We start from the raw sequence: 25,770 nt of genomic DNA, 5'->3' as shown, positions 1-25,770 counted from the left end.
GTACATATGATGGCAGTCACTCTGAAATACTTAAAGCTTCTGGTAGACAAATACGGTATAAAACTTTGATTGCAATTTCTCAGTTGCCGATTTTGGAACATGAGACAACTATGCGTAGAACAGCAGTATAGCCCATTCAAATGATAATGAATATGGCAATTTCAATCGTCAAGTGAAAGCGTCTGCTTTCTAATTCAAAGGAAACTACAGCAGAACGAAAACGAAATTGAAGATTCGATGTTTCAGTATGCGTAGTGAATACACACAATCAAATTTGAAATTGGCTGAAGAGAAAGGAAGAAGTAAAAAGTAATTTTCATCTTTCATCTTTCAGTTTCAAAATTGCCAAGACCTGATGCAGAGTCAGTAACTTTTTCAAAATAAAATTGTTAGCCGAATATCTGATTAAAATACTATGTACGGAAAAGTTGTTGAAAAATCAAAATCCATATGTTTAAGAAAAATAACATTTCAATCACACTGTTAAAATGTTACTCTCGGCTATCCTCCGCCCGTGAGGACCAGACGGAAAGTTCATTGTCGGTCCCAGCCCGGTTGGGACTCTGCTCTAGGTGTTAATAATGGGATTTCAATGATAAATAAATTGGTTAAGGGAAGAAGAAATCAATTTTATTTACGTATATCAGGATTTTGTTCAGCACAGTTCAAATGATCCAATTCAGATTAAACACATGCACAGTTTTTTGGATAACTTGTTGTTATTTCTAAAGTATTTCCATAATTCATCTCTCTTAGAAACCATTGTCCTTCACTTGTTGTCAGATTCGAACTATGAGGTGCGTGCAAAAGAATCTCCCAACAAAGCTTAACAATGAAACAATGAAAGAATATTAAACGAAAATTAGTTGAAGCATAATATTGCATGTCTCATGCAATATTGTGTTATACACTGCGTTTCACAACTATAGAACTACTCATTTTTTCTGAGTTTCCAGAGATATGTAAGAAGTCGGTTGGACTGAAGTATATAGTGTAGAATACAATAACTATATTCATTTATACGACTGGCCATTTCAACTTTATTGTTGTGTTCAGGCACGAAACATTCAAAAACCAAAAATTCCAATGTTTCATAACTATAAAACCAGATGGAAAAACTCTCAGTTCTTTACAAAATGTTGGCCGGATAGGCCGGATACCGGATAGTTACCGGATATCCGTTCCATATCTAAATACGACCTTTGAAATAACAGTCGTAACTCAAATTGATCATATGATTATGAAAATTGGAAATTGGGAATAAGTATCAAGTTTCAAAAAAATCGGAGAAAAAAATCCGTCGGGTCGAGTTGATTTGGGGTGGAATTGCTCCATGATATCCTCATTAGTTTATTTTTCGTGCAAAATTGTACACTGAATAAAGGTATCCAAATATGGTATGTTTGTGACTACACCCAAAATTGATTTTTAGCTCATGTTTTGTCATCCCGATTTATGACATTAAATGAGACATAACATAACAGAAAGTGTCATGACTCACAAATACTGGTAAGCATTTGTATAATATACATGGTACAGCAATATAAGATTAATACGAGCGAGCGGTGATGATGATGATGATGGTCCCGCCTCCTTCCTCTACAGATATTTGAGCAAGACGAGTTATCTAAAAGATAATTTAGTTATTTTTTTCAGCATTGAAATCAGTTAGGCAAACAAAAAAAAACAACGAACTGATTTTATTTACAGATATAAGTTCAAACAATTGCAATTTCAAATGACAAGCCAATACTCAGTCATGTCCGCCACAGAGCCGATACGGTCCCGACGAGGCCCTTGCAGCCAAGTGGTTCACCAGAGCACAAGCCCAACCGCCAACCTTGTATTGGATTGACTATGAATATCCTCATCCAGAGAAATCGAGAAAATTTCCTTAACGAAAAATTTCTAGACCGGCACTTAGAAAACTTTCAATTTAATATCCTTTATATCTGTGTTACGCGCGCGACGCTCAAACTTATGTAGACTACTTTTATTTTTTTTTTAACTAATATAATATAAAAACAACAAAATAAAAATAAAAATAGTCCATCATCGCCAGTATCATGACGGGCATAATAGAGAGGACAAAAATACAAATTAAAAAAAAGATAATTTAAAAATTAAGTAGTTTACATAATATAATCCGTTCAAAAAAAACTTCGTCAGGTTAATTGAAAATGCAAAAAAAATCCCCCTTTAAATTATCCGTTCGTATAAAACTTCATCGGTAACAATCTTCGTCATAAAATTTAAAAATTTAAAAACAAAAGACACATAAGGTTTCAGCTTACTTTGCCACATACACGGCCCAGACCGAGATATATATTGTTCTCCTTCATGCTCTCCTTTTTCACTCTTAGAAAACACTTCCCAACTTCGTTTTATAATCAGGTGCAATATTATCACGCATTTGCTGAACAACTGCTGAAGCATCATTGGCCATGTGGATAGCGTGGTCGTGTAAAATAGCTTTGCATTCCAGCCCTGGTTTGATCCCCATTGACGTAGTATGGACTTTTTTTTTGCACAATCCCAAACGAAATGAGAAAAGAAAACAGAAAGAGATGTCTGCACGCATATATACAAACCATTTTTAAGCTTTTAAAACAGCTCATTATTTGCGCATTTGACGCTCCAGCACACTGAATGACATCATTTCTGCAAAAGATGACATGTTTTCTGCCAACGCTAGTTTGGGTGTATTTAGTGGATTTTGATCCGTCGATATTGTACTGAAATTTCTAGGCCAAATAATCGTTTTGTATTTTGATTGTATTTTGAGTGGCATTCTTCAAGATCCAACAACAAAAGGTTTTACACTAAAATTGTTGTTTGCTGATTTGAATCCAAACGGCCACACATAATGATTTACTAGTGAGACTTTTTCCTTGCAAAAAAGTAGACTTCTAACTCTACTACTGCATCTCGGTGAAGTGGAGCCAAATGTCTTCAAATTGCATGAAACATCGAGCTTTACTGCTGTCTCGTTTTTTTTTTTTCTGATTTTTGGGTTGTGGATGGTTTTTCAGTTTCAAAAAACTCAAATTTTGACATGTGCGACACTAGTAAATGAAGTTCGATAGAGCTATTATTTCGCATAGGGTATTTTTTCGTTCAAATCAACATTTTGCAGGAAGTCCCGTATGAAAAATCGAGATGATTATTTTAATTGCCATTCGAAACCATACGTTTTGGGTCGTATTCCGAAAAAATCCCAGTCCCAGAGAGGCGATTTTAAACAAAAAAAAAATACTTCGAGATGACAGTAGATCTCGACGTTTCATGTAATTTGAAGACATTTGGCATCAATTTTTTCAAAACCCCGATTTCAGGAATGCCGGTGAATCTAGAACAATTCAACGAACTCGCCATTATACTCTTTTTTCAACATCCATTGTTTGTAAAGTTTTCAGAACTGAATTAATCGTAGCAAAATACTTCATTACTAAATGATGATAACCTGTCAAACAGTCTCCCGTCAAACATTCCGACACCGACCGCTAGGGAGATTAAATGTGCGTAGATTATCAGAAAATAACTATTTTTCATGTCTCACTTGAACATTGTATCTTGTTCCGGGAACGAACATTATTTATTACTTATACGATTACGAGTTTTGAAAGCGATTAAGTTTTGTGTTTTCTGTAAAAAAGAAATCTATGCTAATGTTATTTATTTTTTCGATGCAGTAAAGATGTGTCATTTTACAGTTCTTGTTCCCTATAAAATCAATCAGAAATTCCCAGCACCCTACATTCCTGAATCCTGATGTTTGAATCGATTTAATGAAAAAGGAGGAAGTCACATTGGCATAGAATACCCCGACTCACCCCCATGACGACACGTGCCAGCTATTTCGGCTGAATTTATGAAATTATGTGCCAAGGCCACATAGAGATGATGTTCTCCACGACAGGCACGCACATTCCTGTCCTTGTGACACAAACACAGTGAGTTCCTTCCGCTGTTTCGTAACAGGCCAAAATCACATGAATTGAAGGCAGTTTCCACTGCCGACAGTGCGTAGATTCCCGCGGTCGGATGAAAGTGAAATTCCCACACATACACCAAAAAGCACCAACGCGAGGAAGTCCACCGGAGAACTTGTTACACGCGTGCGCCGTTACATTTCGTATGAAACACCTTTTATTGTACCTTTGAGAAATTGGGGCACTTTGCCCAGGGCAAAGCTTCCCTAATGACCACCGAACAGTAACACAATCAACACATGTGGGGTGCATATGACTTCTGCTGATATCGTCCATCTGCGTTTCGGTTTGTTTTTGCCATTTTTGTTTCCCTCCATTGACCACTAACTGGCCAGTCATATTAAGTCCATTCATTTCGGCATTTATATGTGCAATGTCATTCGAAGGTGAACCAGCTGCTTCTGTTGCAGCACGCAAACACCCGTCGGATGTGTAAACTCGAGCGCGAGAGATCGAGCAAACAAAACAAACGAGCGAAACGGCGATCCTGTGCGAAATAATTTGCGACATGATTGAATAACTAAAGGCTGATTTAGACGAAGCCAGTCAGCGCTCTAGTTGAAGTATCCAGTGAATAGAGAACAGACACTCTGTTTAATTAGTGCGGACGTCCCGTCAACATGGACTTACCCGGCACACAGTGGATCCCAACCTCAGATCAGCCCGTAATCCGACCCGTGAGTAGCCACGTTACAGGTGATGCCAAGCACCCAGTCGACTCACTCTGTTTAAGTTAGAGGTCAATTACTTGTTCGATACTGGTAAAAGTAACTTGAACAGAGTGTCTGTTCTCTGTTCACTGGATACTTCAACTAGAGCGCTGACTGGCATCGTCTAAATCAGCCTTAACTTTGTTGCCCAACTCAGAAGACGCACACACACAAACAGGAGAAGTTTTCATCAATTTTTCTAGAACCAAATTTGGTTGGTGGGAACCGAAGGCAGATGCCGCCTGAACTTGACCTTGGGGGATCTAAGAACACGCAAGCAAGTGCGTCAGCAATGCGAGCAAGCGACTAAATGAATGGGGGTGACGGATACCGCGTGGTTGTTTGTGTCGAATCGCCACCGCAACACGTCTTTCCTGCGAGCGACGAGATGCGCACTCCCGCACATGGATGCGGTTGATTTAGGCTGAAATTGACCCCGAACCCCGTACAGTGTGACTTTTGCTGATTGATACATTCTGTGAAAGCATATGATGGTGCCGAAAAAATATAAGACTGATTGAACAAATCAATGATGATGGCGATTCTATGGAAAGAAATTGATTTAGTACCGTGCTTTGGACCCAATGCTGTTGCCTTTCGAATGGAAGGACAGACGGAATATGCATTATTTATGAGGACATCATGATATCGGATCAGGATATCGAATGGCACCAAAAGGGAAATAGACTTTGTGCTATATAATTTGGTTCAGAAAACTTATTAACCCTTTGCGGTCGTTTGTCTGCTCTCAGCCACCCGGAAAGAAATCATACTAAATACTTTATTCAACGATGTAATAGTTTACATTTTTTCGATACGATTTTTAATGTTTAGTGATTTTTTTCACGAATGTATACGGAGTTTCTATGAACAATACTGCCGTTCTACGCATAGTTGTCCCATGTTACTTTTTGACAATTTTCACTTTTCCTCATAAAACGATGTTTTTATGCCTAGTCTTCTAGAAAAACAAAAAAAAACTTTTTGTTTGTTCCTCTCTTTTCAAAAAAACAACATCAAGCTCGATTGTCCCATGTTGATATTCTACGCATAACTGTCGCTCCATGTATTTTTTATGGATCCATAATAAATGAATCGGTTCATGTACAAGAATTTTATGTCACGTTTTCAGATGTTTGGTTTGGAAGAACGAATTAATTCTCAAACAAATGAGAAAAAAGTTTAACAGAACACGTGTACACCTTGTTAGCGAATGACTTATAAAAATGAAATTTATATTCTACAAAGGTGTTGCAGATCACCCCCTTCTTCATGAAACAATGTTTTTATGCTAAACACTAAAAAACTTATTGTTTGTTCCCAGTATTTCAAAAAACAACATCAAGTTCAATTGTCCCATGTTATTATTCTAGGCATAACTGTCCCACCATATATCTTTAAACCGTAATCAAGCTTGACTGATTCATGTGAGGGGAACTTTTCGCTTTGCATTGGACTCTAGTTTACTGCTCATAAAAACCCGGTTTATTGCTTAGGGGAAAGGAGGGCACATTCGGACACTTTTTTTTCCTTGATTTTTAATATTTTCTGTGAAAAAAAATCCTGAATTCATCCTGGTTGTCATTTGGACATCAATGTATCATATGAGCGTGTTAGAGGTGTGCGTCGATGCAATTACGAATGGTTTATTCGAATTTTTGAAAATTGCCTTTTTGTTCGATTGTGCTCCATGTGTGGCCAGTTTCGGACAGTCCTGGGGCACTTTCGGACAACGAAAAAAAAATTAAAATTTTTTGTTTATCAACAATTACTTCCGTTTCCTCTTATTTCCAGCATATTCTGCATTTTTCTGTTTATAAGTATTTGTCTGGAGGGAAACTGCTTGCTATGAGAGTCAGTAAAAATTCGTGATTTTACTTTCTTCCGTTTCCGAGTGGTGGTTTTCCGCGGTGAAGTTTTTGGAAAATCTATCTGTGCTGTAGACGCAATGTTTCGCAGCATTGTTGTATTACCCGATGAGTCAGTTGCTACCTCCGCTCCAGTAGGTGAAATCATTCGAGCATTCAAAATCCATGTCCGAAAAAACCTTTCTTGAGAATTGATAGCAACCTGTCATTTTGAATCCAGCTAGGATATTACTCAGATTGAAAGAAGCATTATAAGCCAATGCAACTATACCTGAAAGGCGTGTATAGAAATAATTTTTCCAGGATGGTTGAGTAGCCAATCGTTCTGGGAAACTGAGAGCTTTTGCTTGAAAGGGCCCATAACTGAAACATCCAGCGGTTGTAAGCGATTTGTGACATAAGGTGGAAAAGATACATAAATTGTGCAATTTTCTCGGCAATATATAATTGTTTCCAAAGTGCAATTGTGCAAGTGACTTTTCGATTTTTTGAAATTGATTCGTTTACGTTGTTTTTTGCTACCTTTCTCAAGAGGAGGCGATCTGGCGTAGTGGTAACATCCATGCCTCTCACGCTAAAGGTCACGAGTTCAATTCTCACTCCCGACATTCTTCCAAAAATGGAAGTAAAAGTGACGAACCAGCCAAATGAGTTGAAAGTCACTATAATACAGTAAAAAAAAAAAAAAAAAAATACCTTTCTCAAATGTTACAGAACATTGAGAAACAGTTTTCCCGTTATTCAACCGTTAGTTGGGAAATTAGCAAAGATAATGAACCTGTGAGCTAGAATCCTGAAAACGTTCTATTCGAAACTAGTTCGATAGTTCCTTACATCTCATTTTCGTTGATGCTGGTTCTATCGGTTTTCTTTTTGTAGTTTCGAATCATCATTATGTCTGAGAATCGGACTAAATTGATGATTGTTAGTAAACAACAATCAGACACAAATTTTATGAGGTATTAAACAGTGTCCGAATGTGCCCCACCACCATCCGAAGGCAAATCATAATTTTATCTAATAAAATAGACCTTTATTTCCCCGTTGTATGCATTGTATGCGTTGTTGTATTCATTTCATATTAGTTACTAACTGAGCTGGTGTACCTAAATTTCTAAATCGTTCACAAAGGAATTAGGGAAATACTTACAACTTCAAGCTCAAAAGTTTCGAAACGTGTATGAAAAAGGGCACTGTGTTGTTTTCGTAAGTAATAAACGACCAGGAGATGTCAAACCATATGACAACTGTTGGTGGAAGAGCTGTTAACTTACTTATATTTTTAATTTGGTTGAAAGTTCTACCACTTAATTTTTACAAGCATAATCCGAAACTGCCCCCCTTTCCCCTAAAGCTTCTGGTAGACAACTATGCTAGAAAACTTTGATTGCGTTTTTCTCAGTTGCTGATTTCGGAACATGGGACTACTATGCGTAGAACGGCAGAATAGGCAACGGTACTCAGTATAAATGAAATATTATTAGCGTGGGAAGATAAAAGGATCTCTTTCAAGGGAAATTAATTCCGACAGCAAAGGGTTAACAAAAGCAGTACATGGTTTCATCCACATAAAATCTCGAATCGATTTGCATCGACCTCGTTTGATTTAGAAAATTTGTGCCGCCACTGAGGATGTCCAAATGAAGACGTTGATCAAGAATCAGATGGGCAGATTAATTACGGATATCTGTAATCACAATTCATGAGCATCTGGTGATGTTTGATTACGTTGATCGGTACTATGTATGGAGTATATGCAATTTGACCGGAAAAAAATAATGGATTGCATCTCCATCTGCGATTCCCGCGGTCACTTCAAAAACGTATCGGAAACGCGCCGTTTTCAAGCGAATAGTCATGGATGATGAAAAATGAATTACAGGTCGGACTCGATTATCCGGAACTTTAGACTCGATTATCCGGAGTATTTTATTTTTGATTTTCGGAAATTTTAGAACAGGTCTAGCTGAATGAAACAATTTAAACAGTAATTAGTTGTTTGGATTTCTATTAATGTGGTACAGCGCTACAGACAAAGTTACAAAGTCACAAACATACAAACAGGTCAACCTAGATAAAACCGTTTAATAAATAAGTGCAAATCATAATTGTATTACGTTTACCGAGAGAAAATTCGATTTTTTTATGTTCGATTATCCGGAGGATTCGATTATCCGGAGTGAAAAAATATTAATTCTCCGGATAATCGAGTCCGACCTGTATTTACAACAATGTTGAGCAGAAAAAATGGGATAAATGAAATGTCCAGAAATATTAACAGCAGAATTAAGTCATTGTGATACTTTGGTGTGATGAGAAAAATTGTTCATAAGTATCGAAACTACTGTTTGCACAAAAGTCTCATGTCATTTGAATAATCGCAAAAGTGTCTCAAACGACAAAATTTTTGCTTCTCTAAAGTTAAATCTGATCATTTCGGATACGCAGAATCATTACTGGTTTAAATGATGTTTAAGTAGTTGTTTTTTAAGATCAGAAAAACTGTCGCAGTGTGTTATGTCTTTTAAATAATCTTATATGTGTTTCATGTAAAAAAATCTTTGTTTGTCAAAAGTGAAAAGTGCTTATCTTTTCGGATATAAAGGGTTTTTCAATAAGAGCGATTTTTTTTTAAATAAAACAAAAACGGTTTTGGATATCAATGAAATTCTTTATCCATGTGGAAGTACATCTGATGCCAATATGTACTCGATTTATTTTGCATGACCACGACGGTTTTCGAGCACAAATCGGCCGATACTGCTGCAGTTTCACGTTCGACATTCGTATGAAGTTCATCAATCGTCGCTGGCTTGTTGGCATAGACCATAGACTTGACGTAGCCCCACAGGAAATAGTCTAACGGCATGAAATCGCACGGCCGAGGCGGCCAATTGACTGGGTCATTTCGTGTGATAACACGCTTACCAAACTTAGTTTTCATTAAATCGATTGTTAAATTCGCTGTGTTACTTGTGGCGCCGTCCTGTTGAAACCCCATATTGTACAAGTCCATATCATCCAGTTCGGGCCAAAAATATTCGGTTATCATTGAGCGGTAGCGATTCCCATTCCCAGTAACGTACCGGTCTTGATCATCACGGAAGAAGTACGGCCCAATGACGCCGCCGGACCATAAACCGCACCAAACCGCATTTTTTTCGGGATGCAATGGTGACTCATGGAGTACGTGTGGATTGCTGTCTGACCAATAACGCATATTTTGCTTATTTATGAAGCCATTCAGCCAGAAATGAGCCTCATCGCTGAAGATGATTTTTCAATGAGAATCCGGATAATTTTCAAGTTGTTGCTCAGCCCTATTCGCGAACATACGACGCTTTTGGTGGTCAAGCGGCTTCAGTTGCGTCAATTTGATCTTGTAAGGATGTAGACCAAGCTCTTTTCGCAAAATTCGCCACAACGACGTCACAGAGATGCCCAACGCTTGAGAACGACGTGTGAGAGACTGATTTGGGTCTTCCTCAATTGATGCACTAGCGGCAGCAATATTCTCAACACTACGGACGCTTCTTTGTCTCACTGGCACGGGAACATTTTGTACTGTGCCTGTGGATTCATATTTATCCACTAGACGCTCAATTGTTGATCTGGCAGGATGATTATGACGACCATAAATTGGACGTAGCGCTCTTAAAATTGAGGCCATTGACTCCGAATTTCGGTAGTAAATTTTAACAATCTCGACTCGTTGTTGGATCGTATATTTTTCCATTATGAAAAGGCAAACCTTACTGAAGAGAAATGTCAAGAGAGCGGGAGAAAATATGGCGTCGTTTGCTGTCCCTATAGGTCTACTTTTGTAGCGTCCCTATTGAAATACCCTTCACATTGCTGGCATTAATTACACATTTATTGCATCAATGGTAATGTTTTATTACTTTGCCAACTCAACTTCCCCGTTTTTTAAGAGTATTATTATAACCAAGCCACTTTTCCATTAAAATATTATCTACTTACCTTTTAATTCATGAATAAAATTGCAGCTTGCTCCAAACACATATTAGAAGCTGTTCTTTTGCATTCTACATCTATTGTTCCTTCTCATTTTCAATGTCATCGTAACTAGAAATATCTAGTTACGTCTTTCAAAATTTCGTTCTAGAAACTTTCTACTTCACGGTTAGCCAAAAAATACTGAGATAATTTAGTCATCCTTCTGATGCTTGCAAACTGACGATTTTCGCTTAAGGGATATTGATGGATCGGAAGGGCTTTTTCGGATGATCCTATGGGTAATCTCCAACGCCTCTTCACAAAGGTCCCCAATAGGTAGATCCAACATTGAAATAATGTTGGCACTATGGATCAAAAATTTGTGTACGGCAAAGGCATGCAGTACCAGCTATAAAGAGCTAAGTAGATTTGCCTTGTTTCCAGCAACATTGTTTGATATTTGTAATATGAACTTGCTTGCCGCTTGTAATTCTGAAAATGGTTGAAAATCTTATGATGAGATTTACACCTATCCCAGTGATTGCAGCACTTGTCTCGTGGATGTTAGAGCTGTTCATTTCCTTAGGAGTGGAAAAGAAACTCGAAAGTTACCTGCAGATCGATACCATGGGCTGATGTGCCGTAGGGCAGACTGACCACTGTAGGTTGCTCATTCAAAATAAGGTTTGCATTCCCTTTTGCAAACATAAACTTGATAGGTCTGCAGAAATGTGTAGATTCTGAACGTGGATCTTACCATAAGGTTTTTCTCCTGTTTCAACAACAATAAATTTGATGGGCATCATAGCAATCAAGAACAAGAATTCATCGGTTGCATTTTCTGTTTTAAGTACTGCCATCCATACCCCATTTACAGATTAATTTCACTTTTGTAGGCTTAGTTACGTGCTAGATTTCAACAATACCGTTAACCGTTGAGTGACTCGCTCCTGAATATCCACCATTGCTGATGTCTCCGAAACCGGAATGATTTCATTCTTTGTTTGTTTCAAGGCATACAGACTTGGAAAGCAATTTTTCATGTAAATTGTTCGTCACCTCTCGAAGCGCAATATATTAGGCTGTCAAAAAAGTCCTGCGGTATTTTTTTTTAATTTTCATTTGTTCATAAAATTAGTTACAATCAACTGTTTTAAGTCAAATATGCGCCGTTTTGTTCGATGACTTGTTCCCAACGAGATGCCAACTTCATAATACCCCTGTTATAGAAGCTCGCTTCCTTATTGGCAAAAAACTCGGATAACCAATTTTCACAGGCCTCTTTTGTGGCTAACTTCTGACTACCTAGCTCGTTCGCCATGGACAAAAACAGATGGTAGTTGTTGTCGTAAGTGACCCACTTTTCATCACCAGTCATTATCCGCTTCAGAAACGGGTCGATTTTGTTGCGATTCAGCAGCGATTCACATGCGTCGATAGGGTCAAAGATGTTTTTTTGCGTCAACGTGTGTGGCACCCATACATCGAGCTTCTTTGTGAATCCAAGCTTCTTCAAATGGTTAATAACGGTTTGATGACTTATCCCCAGCTCTTGGCCGATGCTACGGCTGCTACTATGCCGGTCTTTCCCGGCTAATTCAGCGATTTTGTCGCAATTTTCGACGACAGGCCTTCCGGAGCGTGGCGCATCTTCGACGACCTCTACACCAGAACGAAAACGTTGAAACCATCGTTGTGCGGTGGAAATGGAAACTGTATCGGGTCCATGAACTGCACAAATTTTATTGGCAGCTTGAGATGCATTTTTGCCTTTGTCATAGTAGTACTGTAAAATATGTCGGATTTTCTCTTTATTTTGCTCCATATTTGCGACACTATAACTCACGAACGACTTAACCAAACAAAACACTGTCAAGAACTATATTATAGCGCGCAAAAATATCTTTCCAACAAGCTATAGTATGGCTCGATACAATGATTACAACTAGAACTACGCGCTTACAACGACACCTCGCGGAAATACCGCAGGACTTTTTTGACAGCCTAATATTTCAAATCCGTCAAATCCTCTCTACATACTACTCTCAGTCTACAAAAAGAGCCAACAACCAGAACCAACAGTCAGAACAACTGTCTGAAGCCCTGATTAAAGGACTGCAGAGAAACGTTTCGTATATACAGATTTGTTCGCCTATATGAATAATCATTCTGCTCGTGGTCGGGACACAATTAATGATGACTTCGGCGTCTTCTATCCAAAGTCGGACTGCAATGATCAAGCAGACATTTGAAATCGTTCGAAATTTGATAATTATGATAGCTAGACAACAGGAGGGCAAAAATCCACTGGACGTTGTCGAACCTGCAAAACAGTTGAGCATCAAGGAAAAACGTGGACCACGATGGCAGCAATCCAAGGTATCAACATCCAACCACAGAATTCTTTGAACGGGGCATTTTCGTGATCAGAGCTGAGATACCAAACGCTAAGGGAAGATCCGACATAATAATTGCGTCTGCTTATTTCCCTGACGACGTCCCAGAGGTTCCTCCTCAAGAGGTTGCGACGTTCGTAAATTACTGCAGAGAAGTCAACAATGACTTTATCTTCGACTGTGATGGCAACCAGGGATGGTAAAAAATCACATTCAACGATCAATGAATAAGTATATCCCTCTAGTCGGATGTTTTTAAATCACCCCCAGCAGGCGAGGCTCTTTTATTCTTCATATGTACACAGAGAGAATACTTGGAACGGTGAGCTACCAAGATCTCAAAAAAGCAATATGAGAGCGGAATCCCAACTGCTTGCACTCTCGAAGCATTACTTCTACTACTCAGGTTTTATCGTGAGTGCAAGCCACAAACGATTAATCCCATTCCATAGAGCGGATGATGAGTTCTTGATCGGAAAGTGTAACAAGAGACGATCAACTGAAATCTTACGACACTCATCGAGGGATTTTTAATTCTCTATTGCACTGTCCGCAGTGAGTGGCTGACTCAGTCTCGTGTCGATTTTATTTTGCTGTCGTCTCCCGCCCGATAAACAGCAGACGGGTAATGGATGCAATTGATTAATTTTATTACCAGCAGATTTGGGCGAATCTCATCCCGCCCAAAATTGTTTTTAGATTCCAATAATTCTGAACATTCACATTTCTCTCCAAATAATTTTTCCAACAGTAATTCAATTAGTGACTTCACGAAACACCTTTCGAATTCGATTGAATTTCAGACCCTTTTTTATTTTGTAGATAAAACGGATCACATATTTGATTGATTCAATTCTGTGTGGTTACGTTCTTCGTTGCGAATAAATGTAATGAAATAGTATGGACGTATGATATTCATGTATCGTGGACTTCCGACATATGTGGCAGTAGATTTGTCGAACGACTAATGTTTTTTTATATCCCTTCAAACTTGTTGCATCTCTCAAGTGTACATACTGCTTTGACCGCAGATTTGCATGGTAGAATCTGGTTAATTTCAGGTATTCAGTCTTCATATTGTCGAATGAATACTGTTGGATCAATAGGTATCGCAGCAAATGATTATCAACATCCTACCTTATCATCAAACGGTATGCGAATAATTTCAGTGAACTGACGGCATTGGAATATATGCGGACCACACAATTATTATCAGAGCGAATAAACGTCCGACTGGAAGTCATGAACATCAATTCAATGTGCCCAAGATAAATTTATCCTTTGAAGGTCATTAACCTTTCTAAAGATGATCAGATGGAATATATTCCAATGTCGTCTGGAATAACCTGTCCAACACCTTATGATCGTTATATTGTTTTTGCTATTATTCTGATGTTTCATAACACGGCACTCTATTGATTATTCGCCGAAAATGAATAAAAAATATCCTTGAAGTTAGCCTACGGTTTTAGTAGCAGTGCAATATGGTGAGCCAGTCTCAGGATAAGAAAACATTTAAAAATAAAGCTTTTTTTTTTGAATGAATCAATAGTAAAACAAAACGTCAAAAAATTTCTCGGCTTTGTGATAGCAGATAATCATTATCCATTTGAGTTGTATGAGTATTCCATTCCCCCACAAACTGTGGATAGTCTATCTGCATACAAATTATGTAGAGTGCCACAATCCAAAAAAATTATGAGCAAATATTTACGTGCTTAAACAAAAAAACACATGTTGACATATTTGCGCTAATTCAAGGTAATCAAGGTCTTTTCTAGACACCAGTTTACTCGGCCCCGAAAAAAGTGGTCTGTATTTGGGCAGGCGGAAAAATATATCTCGCAAGACCACGTGTTCGATGTCGTAAAAGCCTTGGCCAATAACGCATTTACATTAACTCATAAAATTAGTGATTTGAGAGGGATTATTGTTTGTAGTCTCTTGATTAATTTAAACACCATCTGAGAAATCCTCCGTGAAACATGAAACATTAAAGTCGTCCTATCTGCTGTAGCGCTTTTTTTTTTTACCCAGTTTCATCGAAGTAAACGCGCTCGGAAAGGAAAATTGAACACCCGGATGAGAGAGCGAGAATCGTACGTCATAGAGACACTCATTCCCATGGAGCAAATTCTTGTTAGGAGTTGAAAGCAAAACGAGGAAGGAGAGTAACTCAATTATTCAGACTAGTTTCAGTCTAGTAATGCTTTGGTCAACTCAGAGTTACCAAGAGAAAATCATTTGGTTATGATGGGTGAGGATTAATAGTTAGTCGCAGTTTGCACAGATTACGATCTGTGCAGTTTGCGATTAATCGTAAATCACATCATGCTCCCTTGTTTTCCATCCTTGATGGCAACGTTCATCACACTTTGTGGGGTAGTTCTGGCATAAATGGTCGAGGTGAATGTCTTTCAGAATTTCTCTCTTCAAACACCATTGACATTCATTTGGTTCATTGCCAATATAGGAAATGAACCAAAGTTTACTAGCACTATTAGACAAGCAGTCCTGGACCTAACACTGTGCAGTCCGGTAAGGCGTCGTGCACAACGTGCACGTAACGTGAAAAGGGGGTGGGAGCGGGCTCGAGGTTGCGTTACTTTCTGTGTGTTAGAGATAGGAAATGCATTACGTAGGGGGAGGGGGTCCAAAATTCGGATTTTTATCGTTACGTAATTTGTGCACGACGTCTTATTTCTGAGAAAATACACAACTGGCACGTTTCGGAAGATACGTCTTTGTCTTTGTCTGACATATCATTTTTGGATGCCCTAACCAAATATAACAGTAAACCAAGAACAATCCTGAGTAAATAAATTCAAAAGCGTTGAAAATACCACAATCGTTGCCAGACTCAATAAGACTCTGGCAAAAGACCACTCGAACGGGCTTGGTTCGCTTAAGAAGAAGAACGGTACGTTCACAAAATCTTAATCAGAAGTATTAGACTTTCTGATGAAGACTCACTTCCCGGGATCACAATCCGTTCATTCTGATACTAGTCTTAGCTATAATCGTGATATAGAATGCTCTCGAGGGTTCTCATAAAACCTAAAACTGCAAAGGAGGTCGCAAACATAGTTGCTGGTTTTCACGAAGACTAGAGTAGAAAACGTGGAGAGATCTTTTCAACCATACAAATCTACAAGTACAGCCCAGTCCTGATTCAAAAAGAAGAATCGAAAGCTAATTCCACCTCTAATCGAGTCTTTCAAGGCAAGTCTGACACAAAAGCACATTCCTTCCACATGGAGACTCGTTAAAATTATCTTCATTCCAAAAGCTTATTCCGAATTTCCTTATTATCTTTTCTGTTTTGGTGAAACTTCTCCACCTTGAAGAATGTAATCTTGACTACACCGCACAACACTACGAAATAAGCAGTAAAGATGTTCCGTATAAGATGATATTTGTCACTTTTGTAATGCCGAAAGTGAAACCTCGGAACATTTGATCTGCAATTGCGGAGCTCTAACAAGACGCTTACAAGACGATAACGCTATTCTGGACCTATTCTGGAGCCCTGTTTTGTATCGCCGGTCAGGAATATATATTCCATCAGACCCAGCAGGGAAAAAAATCCTTACAACCTGATTCTGAACAATACAATAAAATTCAAGCACAATAATCTTACACCACAATCGAACAATTTTTTCATAGTTCTTCACTTATCATTATGAGGTGCATTTAGGTTCTTCACTATATAAAAACAGCTTTTGAATCTTGCTTTTGAATGATTTAAAAACGTTCAGTTTTCGCAATCGAACATAGAATAACCCAGTTTTCCTACGTTCCCTCTTTCTTTTAGATTCCATGACGCCCGGTTCTTGCTCTTCTAGTGGTGCGTTACTTTAATCAGGTTTTTACACTTAAATAGTTTTCTCGGCATTTTCCAAATCTTGCAGTGTTTGTCACGCTTGTATGCTTGTTTACGAATGATTCATCTAATCCCATCGCTTCAGTTTTTTTCTGCGTTACCACGAAGAAAATAACCTACTCAAGTTATTTCTTGTTCATATTCTGGCTTTTCAACGTGTGATGTGTGATATGATGAGGCAATAACTTCAACGATGACTAGCGATAATAAGCGGCCACAAGTATCGCTTTCACTGTCTGCACAACAAGCAACGGCCATTAGTTGGCGAATATTAATATATTTTTAGATGCCAATGAACAGAGTAAAAATACAGAACGCGCTTTGCACCCAAAACGAAAAAGGGTGGGCGAGCAAGGAAATAATCGAATGTGAGCGGCAGACAGAAGCGTCAATGCGGGGTGATATGGTTTTTTTTTGGGAAACACAGCTTGAAAATCATTCCTCTCGTAGGGAAGGGATGAGTGGAAGGATGTAGAAAAAAGTTTAAAAAAAATCCAAAACATCAACTAATGAGAGCACGTCACAAGTTCGACAGCGAGAGTACTTGGAAGCAGGGCGTAATAAATTTCGAAGGAAATACTACATGTGAGCTAGTGTGATTTTCACTAGTGTAATATATTTCGAGTGTTGAAAATCAATGGAGTTATTCCAAATTTAAAAAAAACATTCGTAATAGAATTGAAAATATATTCTGAATTGTTATTATTCTCTTTGGAATTTTATCCACGGACTGCAACACACTTAAACTGGGCTCAGAATGTCGCGTTGACAGCTTATTTTGAAGATGTTTGTTTCCTTATATATGCACACAATTATGCGTCGCATGCACCCGTGGCCAAGTGGTTAGTTAGAGACCGAGAGGACGGGAGCGTATGGCGGAGTAAAAAGCTCTTGATCGGTTGTGCAGATATTAACTGATGCACTAGGCCATTTTTGTTCTAAGCGCCAGAAAAACGCTTCATTTTGTTTAATTGGATTTGCCTACCCATTTGGTTCCATCGTTAGCAACGATTAACTTCTTTGTAAACCCAACATCACTCATCGTATCGCTCAGAAAATCACTGAAACCAAGAGAATCAAAAATCGTCATCACAATTCAAAAGTATTTTTCTTTTAACTGGATACTGTTGACCAGGACCGTACAATTTCATTACAATTTTTTTTTATTTAAATCGTTTATTTTTACAGGCTCAGTTACATAGGTTTAAAGGAGCCGAACTCCTTACTGTATTGTTACTAGTATATATATACATTTTTCCTTAATTCTAATGTTAATAATATACGAAACCGATTTGCTAATGAGTCATGCTCTCATTACCCAGAATTGAGCAATGTGAAGGGACCCAGACAAAGGTAATGACATAACAGCGTCTGGATAAAGCACTCAAAATTTCTCGTATTCTCTCAAGGAAGTACGGCGAGTGCTTTTCCGGCCTCACTGAACGGATAGCTTCGACAGAGCTAAGACTATCCGTTACAATGTAATAGTGTTCAACAGGTCGTGAGGCGACGCTGTCCAGCGCCCAGTATATCGCTGCCAATTCAGCAATATACACTGAGCAAGGATTCTGAAGACTGTGTGAGGTGCTAAAAAATTCGTTGAACACTCCAAATCCTGTGGACTCATTCATAGAGGACCCATCAGTAAAGTACATATTATCACAATTGATATCCCCATACTTTGCATCGAAGATCGTTGGAACGATCCTCGATCGAAGATAATCTGATGTTCCATGGATATCCTGCTTCATGGACAGATCAAAATGCACAGAGGAATTGATGTAGTCAGGAAAACAAACACGGTTGGGAATATACGAAGAAGGATTAACCTGCATGGAGACGAATTCATGATATGAGCTCATGAATCCAGAATGAAAATTTAGCTCGATCAGCTGCTCAAAATTTCCGATCACCAATGGGTTCATAACCTTACACCGGATGAGGAACCGAAGAGATAATAAATTGAAGCGATCTTTTAGTGGGAGTAGGCCTGCCAAAACCTCGAGACTCATGGTATGCGTTGAGGGCATACATCCCAACGCGATACGGAGACAAAGATACTGAATTCGCTCGAGTTTAATGAGGTGTGTTTTGGCAGCAGATTGAAAACAGAAACTGCCATACTCCATCACTGAGAGAATAGTTGTTCGATACAACATTATAAGATCTTCGGGATGGGCTCCCCACCAGGTGCCGGTAATTGTACGGAGAAAGTTTATTCTTTGTTGACATTTTTTACTCAGATACCTAATATGGGCCCCCCAAGTACATTTAGAGTCAAACCAGACCCCAAGATACTTGAATGACATAGCATGAGTGATCGGTTTACCCAAAAGTTGAAGCTTTGGTTTTTCTGGTTTATGCTTCCTAGAAAAAACCACCATCTCTGTTTTCTCCGTGGAGAATTCGATCCCTAGCCCAATGGCCCAGGTTGAAAAATTGTTCAAAGTATCTTGTAAGGATTCTTGCAGGTCGGATTCGTTTGATCCTACGACAGACACCACTCCATCATCTGCAAGTTGTCTTAGGTTGCAATTTTGTGTAAGGCAATTGTCAATGTCGCTTACGTAGAAGTTGTACAAAAGGGGGCTTAAACATGAGCCCTGGGGGAGTCCCATGTAAGAGACCCGACTTACTGCCGAATCTCCGTGAGAAAAGTTCAAATGTTTCTCACAAAGCAAGTTACATATTACTCAATAGAGGCGGCAGACCCCGAGATTGTAATTTGTCTGACAAAACCTCTATTGAAACAGAATCAAAGGCCCCCTTTATGTCCAAGAATACTGAAGCCATTTGTTTTTTTTCCGGCGTAAGCCATTTGAATTTCTGAAGAAAGCAACGCAAGACAATCATTCGTCCCCTTGCCCCTGCGGAACCCATATTGTGTATCTGAGAGTAGGCCATTCGTTTCAACCCATCGATCAAGGCGAAACAAGATAATTTTCTCCAACAATTTCCGTATACAAGACAGCATTGCTATTGGGCGGTACGAATTGAAGTCGGACGCGGGTTTTCCGGGTTTTTGAATAGCTATAACTCGTACTTGTCTCCAATCATCTGGAACAATATTATGCTCCAGAAACCGATTGAATAAGTTCAACAAGCGGTGTTTCGCCACATCAGGGAGATTTTTCAGCAAGTTGAACTTAATTCTATCCGATCCCGGAGCAGAATTGTTACATGAAAGGAGAGCAAGAGAGAATTCTACCATCGAAAACTCGGAATCAAGATCGCACCTATCTTGTGGTATATCTCGAATAATTCTTTGCACTGGAGCGGAATCGGGACAAACCTTTCGTGCAAAATTAAAAATCCATCGATGTGAATATTCCTCGCTTTCATTCGTTGAAGAGCGATTTCTCATGTTTCGAGCCACTTAATTTTTTCATTGACGTTTCTCGTGACAGCCCTCCCACGAAATTTCGCCAATAAGCACGTTTTTTCCCTTTGATCAAGTTTTTAAATTGATTTTCAAGGTCCAAATACGTTTGAAAATTCTCAATGGTTCCACGTTTCCGAAAAGCTTTAAATGCATTCGATTTATCTCCATAAAGCTTGGAACACTGGCCATCCCACCATGGATTGGGAGGCCTTCGACGAATGGTGGAACCTGGGATGGGTTTCGTTTGAGCGCGAACCGCGCTGTCATAGATCAAACGAGAAATGAAGTTATACTCCTCCAATGGAGGCAAACCATCTCTGGAATTGATGGCTAGATCAATCGCGTCCGCATATTTTTTCCAGTCAATGTGTCTTGTGAGGTCGTATACCATGTTTATTGATTCAGAAGAATTCAACCCATTGGTGATAGAAATTTTGATTGGCAAGTGGTCACTACCGTTGGGATCCTGGATTACATTCCACTTGCAATCTAACGATAGTGAATTCGAGCAAAGCGAGAGGTCAAGAGCACTTGGGTTAGCAGGAGGTTTAGGTACACGTGTTGTTTCCCCAGTGTTCAAAACGGTCATATTGAAGCTGTTACAAAGGTCATATATCAACGATGAACGATTATCGTCGTACGGTTCCCCCCAGGCAGTTCCGTGAGAGTTGAAGTCTCCCAAGATTAATCGTGGCTTTCATTACAATTGACACGACGTCTCTCAATAATGAGCCTATTGCATTTCAATTCGAAGCAATCCCATGCAGGCTGAAAATATTGATGCTCTCTCTTCACGCTACATGCAAATCATTTTTCTTGAACTATTGAACAATAAAGGAAATATCTACACCCAGGTTTTTTTTTACGCGGGGGATACGCACCTCGTAAAAAAAACCGCGTTAATTTGAAAATCCGCGTAAAAAAACCGCGTTAGCTGGAAACTCCGCGTAAAAAAAACCATGTCACCTAATGATAGATATCAAATGAGACTATCCTTACGTAGAACGGAAGTGAAAAGTTGATTGTTACTCGTTTCCGAAAGCGCGTAGTTTTTTCCTGCAATTACGTTGGTTACTGGTAGCTATAGTTCGGGTTTCCTCACGAATGAGAAAATCTGCTGTTGCTAGAAGATTCCTTTGTGATGTGTACACTCTACTGCCGAGGCACGTGCAGTACCACTGTTGGACTGTCCAGAGCTATGTAGACAGGGAAATCCATTCACGAATCGTTGCCCGTAAAAACCCCGCCCCGTTGTACAAATTATTTGTAGAGTCCTTCAAATATTCCGGTGATTCCATCAAGTTATCAACATAGCTCACATCGCTCATCGCTCACCGTATATGTATGTTTCATTCAGGATACATATTTCAGTGAAGAAGTTCGATGATATGGAAATATATTCGACATAACCATTTTATAGATAAATATGTAGCACTCAAAATGGTCGGAAAGTTTAAACATTCTTGCAGAACAGATCTCATTTATAATAGAAAAAAGAACAAATACTTTTAAAAAATATTTGTTTAGCGTGTCCAGTGAGCATTATCTGCACCCCACCCCCAAACGTGAACATTTTCGTTCATAACCTTTGAACTTTTGGACCGATTCATATGATCGACATACTAAATTGAAGCCAATGAGCTAGTCTTTTTTAGAAAAAATGGGAAAAAATTATTCTTCGGACCACCCTAAAATAGAAATGGACACTCTATTGAAAAAATAAATAATGTGTTAGAGGCGAATGAACTGCAAAGTTCAAAGCCTCTCTAATACAAACAAGGAAGGAAGGGTCTAATACTATACCACTAATGATTGATTTACTACTTTGTTAAATGTTGCATTGAGTTCACAAATCATAACATATCTATTCATATCGTCATTTTTTTCTTTCCTTTACAGAAACTGTCTAGCTTCCATGAATACTTCGGGCGATCCGTCGGCAGCCGGTGGAGGACCTGATAACAGACCGTGCGGCATTACATCACTGCTACCGATCGGCATGTCGTGCCGCGGTCGTGCCGAAGCATTCGCCCGTAGCCTCCAGTCCCGTTTGCGAACGCTCGGCGCACAGGTGAGATCAGCACATGACTCACTGGCGGTAGCTTAGAATCACCACCTAATAACCATTTGATATCTCTCTTTTATCATCCTCCCATCTACATTTAATTTTAATTTTGTCATTTTGGTCATTTCCTTCCAAACTCTGGACCCCAGACCAACAGCGAAAACTAAGCAAACAACGCGCGAAGAGTTGACCGCGACGAATTGATCTCGCTCATACCACTGTTTCTCTATTTTTCTTTCCCTGCCCGTGTGAACTGGACCTGTGACACAAACAAACAAAAAAACCAAAAACAAAAACCTGTGCTCTCTGACCTGAAATATCGTGCGCATGTTCTCACTGCTTTCTATGTTATGCCACCATATCTCCACACAACTAACTGGCGGTACAAACAATTATGACGCCACCCACCACCACCGACTGATACCATCTTCTCGCCAACAACGACACCACCACCATTCTCCGGTAGGGATGCTACTAACCACAAATTCCAAAAAGTAACCAATTCTCATATCAATAGAATAGAACAACACCACCCTCTAATCGTCATTAATTAGGGTTAAATATTCGTTGCAGGGAAATGCCGACGAGGAAGTCCAAATCAACGAACCGGTCGATAACACATGGCTCTCACAGGACGAGGCGGCGGTAACCAGATTCCAGCCACTGCGGATGGCATCGACCGAAGCGGACTCATTCTTCGATTTTGGTCTCGGAAACGAAAGCCCGGGTTCGCCGGCGGAAGAGTGCGAGTACACACGACTCATCGAAACCACTTCGGTGACGCCGGCCGAAATTGCCGCAACCGAATCGGGATACGTGTGCGCATCGCCCTGCTCTACGCCCCAGGTCAGCCAGGAGCAGATCAGTCCCTCGAGCCAGAGTTCCTCAGACTGTCAATTCTACGACCCGGAAAGTTCGGATCCGGAACAGCGATCGGATTTCTACGATTGTAATCCGTCTACGACATCGGCGTCATCGGCGCAATCAACAAGCAGCACACACACTTCTACCTCAGGAAAAACGGTACCGACAGCGATAAGCCCGAAACCGGAAAACGGTCACCTGCCCAGTGGGCTGGGATTAGTAGTGATAGATAGTGACAGTTGCTCGGAATCGTTACCACCGTCACAGTCCACCGAATCGCGTGACTCCACCTACACAGGACTGAGCTCGAACAATTCAAACAGCACCCTGCAAGACGTCACAATGGAGGGAGAAGACGCGGTGACCTGCAGTAGCAAACCCGAAGTGCCCAGTAGTAGTAGTGCCAATTGCCAGGAGGTGGCGAGACGTGATGAGATCGACGACGGGAAAGTATTAGTATCGAACGGACATGCCATAATGCCACGAGTGACAATAATGAACGAAGATATGGAAGTTGAAACGCTCGAGCAATCCCAGCCGTACACCATAGATGTGCTTAAGTTCATCAACGGAATTGCCGAGGATGAACCAGAGGATGATGATCTCAGTCCGAAGGTTGAGATGGCTGACGTTGAGAAGAAGTTGCAAGATTGCGCTGTTGTCCGGGAAGACGAAGAGGAATGCCAAGAACATAAAGCGAAAGCGGCGTCTTCTGGGGATGAAGACGAAGAGTTTAGTCGGCCGCAAAGAATTCGCAGATGTTCGTCACTAAAGACGGGTAAAACACCTCCGGGAACTCCGGGGAGAAAGAAGATCGTGCGGTTTGCAGACGTGCTGGGTTTGGACCTAGCCGATGTGAAAACATTCGTTGATGAAGTTCCTAAGGTTCCAAAGTCTGCATACGAGGATCTGGAGATTAACCTAGAACCGCAACAAGTTCCGCAAATCAGCCTCGGGCCAAAGGCTGACCGGGTGTTGGTGCCACTGTTCCAGCAACCGGGCGCGTTGCCTTGCTTCCTCGACAGGGTACGCGAGAAACAGGTCAACCTCGAGAATGCAGCCGTTACAGATCCCTTAACGCTGACGATCACCGGTACGGTGCGCGTGAGAAATCTCGACTTCCACAAGTCGGTATACGTGCGCTATAGTACCGACAATTGGCGCAGTTACGCTGACTTGCAGGCCAGCTACGTAGATAACTCCTGCGATGGTTTCTCGGACAAGTTTAGCTTCACTCTGTACGGCAACTCGGTCCAGATAGGGCAACGTATCGAAATGGCGATGCGCTTCCACTGTCGGGGACAACAGTTCTGGGACAATAACTACGATACGAATTACGTTTTCCAGTGTTTGCCTGTTACCCAGCAGAACCACTTCCCCCAGGCGGCGGTCAAACCAGCCAACCTCGAAGCAATGCTTAGCCCGGATGATGCCTGGTGCAAGAGCTTCTACTAGAGAGTAAGCTGATTTGGCTACGCACCTCCCTCCGATGTTACCTCGCTCCGCCTTGAAATATTGGAAATTATATCAACGAATAGCAGGAACTCTCGTACTAACCATTGTTGTTGAATCAACGTTACGAATGGCAAAAACGATAGGCGGGAAGTAGCTCACGGCTTCTCAATATGTCACTACGTGTATGCGAAGAGCAACAATGTCGAACAATGTTTTAGTGTGTAGTAATATTTTTAGTGATCATCAATTTATTTATTAGCGATTCTCCCAAACCCCACACCGACCCTTAGTAATCCATTCTATCCTATTTTAAAAAGTGTCTGTTTCTTTTCGCAAAAGTTCTGCCTGTCAAATGAACGACTTCACAGAGAATTCGAAGAGAAATTTGCATTGTCCTTTGCGAGGGGGATATTATTAGGCAACTAGTGAGAGCTATCAAAGGTTAGAGAAATTTTAAATTGTACAGAAAAGACTGGCAAAGTTGACGTCAAGCAAAACTCGGCCGGTGCCGGCCGATCAAGAAATTGTAAATCAAGGTCTCGCAGATTTTGCACGTAAGAAAAGTTTTATTGGATCCTACTGTAAGGCAAAATAAACACTTATACTTCGAGCATGTGGTAGGTGTGTATGTATATCAAACTATTATTCAATCAGACAGCATAAGGACAGCAAAAAGGAAAGCTGAAGGGCTTTACTAGATGAGTAGAGCAGAGTGAAAATGCATGTTAAGTTTTAATCTGTTACGTAAGAATATAAGTCCCACATTTTAAATACATTGTTACGCAGGATGTTCGTCAAAGAACGAAAGAGTACGAAACACTTTTATTTTTCTGACCTTTCATCCCCAAAAGTCAGTCACATACAACTGAACAGCATAGCTTTAAAAAATAAAAGGATGCGTTAAGCAGAGTTGTTTTACTCATTTGTTGTCTACTAGCCAGGTAGTGCAATTTTAATCATTCAATCAACGTGGAAACTTCAACTTCACACTCGCACATGAGACACATGAGTCGATACAAAAACAAAAAAAACACGAGACAGCAAAAGTGCAACAGGAATATAACGAACGGCAAAGCCATGGAAATAAGTTAAGATTTTTAGAAAAGGAAAGCGAATATGAGTATATTTAGAGCAAAAACATAAACACATGTATAATAACAAAGTTTATCCAAAGATTATAGAATAAAGAAATGTTTGA

General features: G+C 39.9%; 1 protein-coding gene across 9 annotated transcripts in view; it reads left to right on the top strand.

The window, feature by feature from the left end:
- Positions 1 to 25,770, top strand: part of LOC129769103 (glycogen-binding subunit 76A) — a 52,907-nt gene extending 27,137 nt beyond the window's left edge. For 7 of the 9 annotated variants that reach the window (XM_055771136.1, XM_055771139.1, XM_055771137.1 and 4 more), the window contains exons 3-4: positions 22,088 to 22,259; positions 22,827 to 25,769. In XM_055771136.1, coding sequence (XP_055627111.1) covers positions 22,104 to 22,259; positions 22,827 to 24,572 — 1,902 coding nt within the window. In that variant the 5' untranslated portion in view covers positions 22,088 to 22,103 and the 3' untranslated portion in view covers positions 24,573 to 25,769. Of the gene's footprint in view, positions 1 to 16,737; positions 16,771 to 22,087; positions 22,260 to 22,444; positions 22,748 to 22,807 lie in introns of those variants that run through there. The other 2 variants (XM_055771131.1, XM_055771130.1) reach the window with 2 other exon arrangements.

The sequence above is a fragment of the Toxorhynchites rutilus genome, chromosome 2 (assembly GCF_029784135.1).
Source record: "Toxorhynchites rutilus septentrionalis strain SRP chromosome 2, ASM2978413v1, whole genome shotgun sequence".
Taxonomy (NCBI): domain Eukaryota; kingdom Metazoa; phylum Arthropoda; class Insecta; order Diptera; family Culicidae; genus Toxorhynchites; species Toxorhynchites rutilus.
This window is presented reverse-complemented; position numbering and strand designations above follow the sequence as displayed.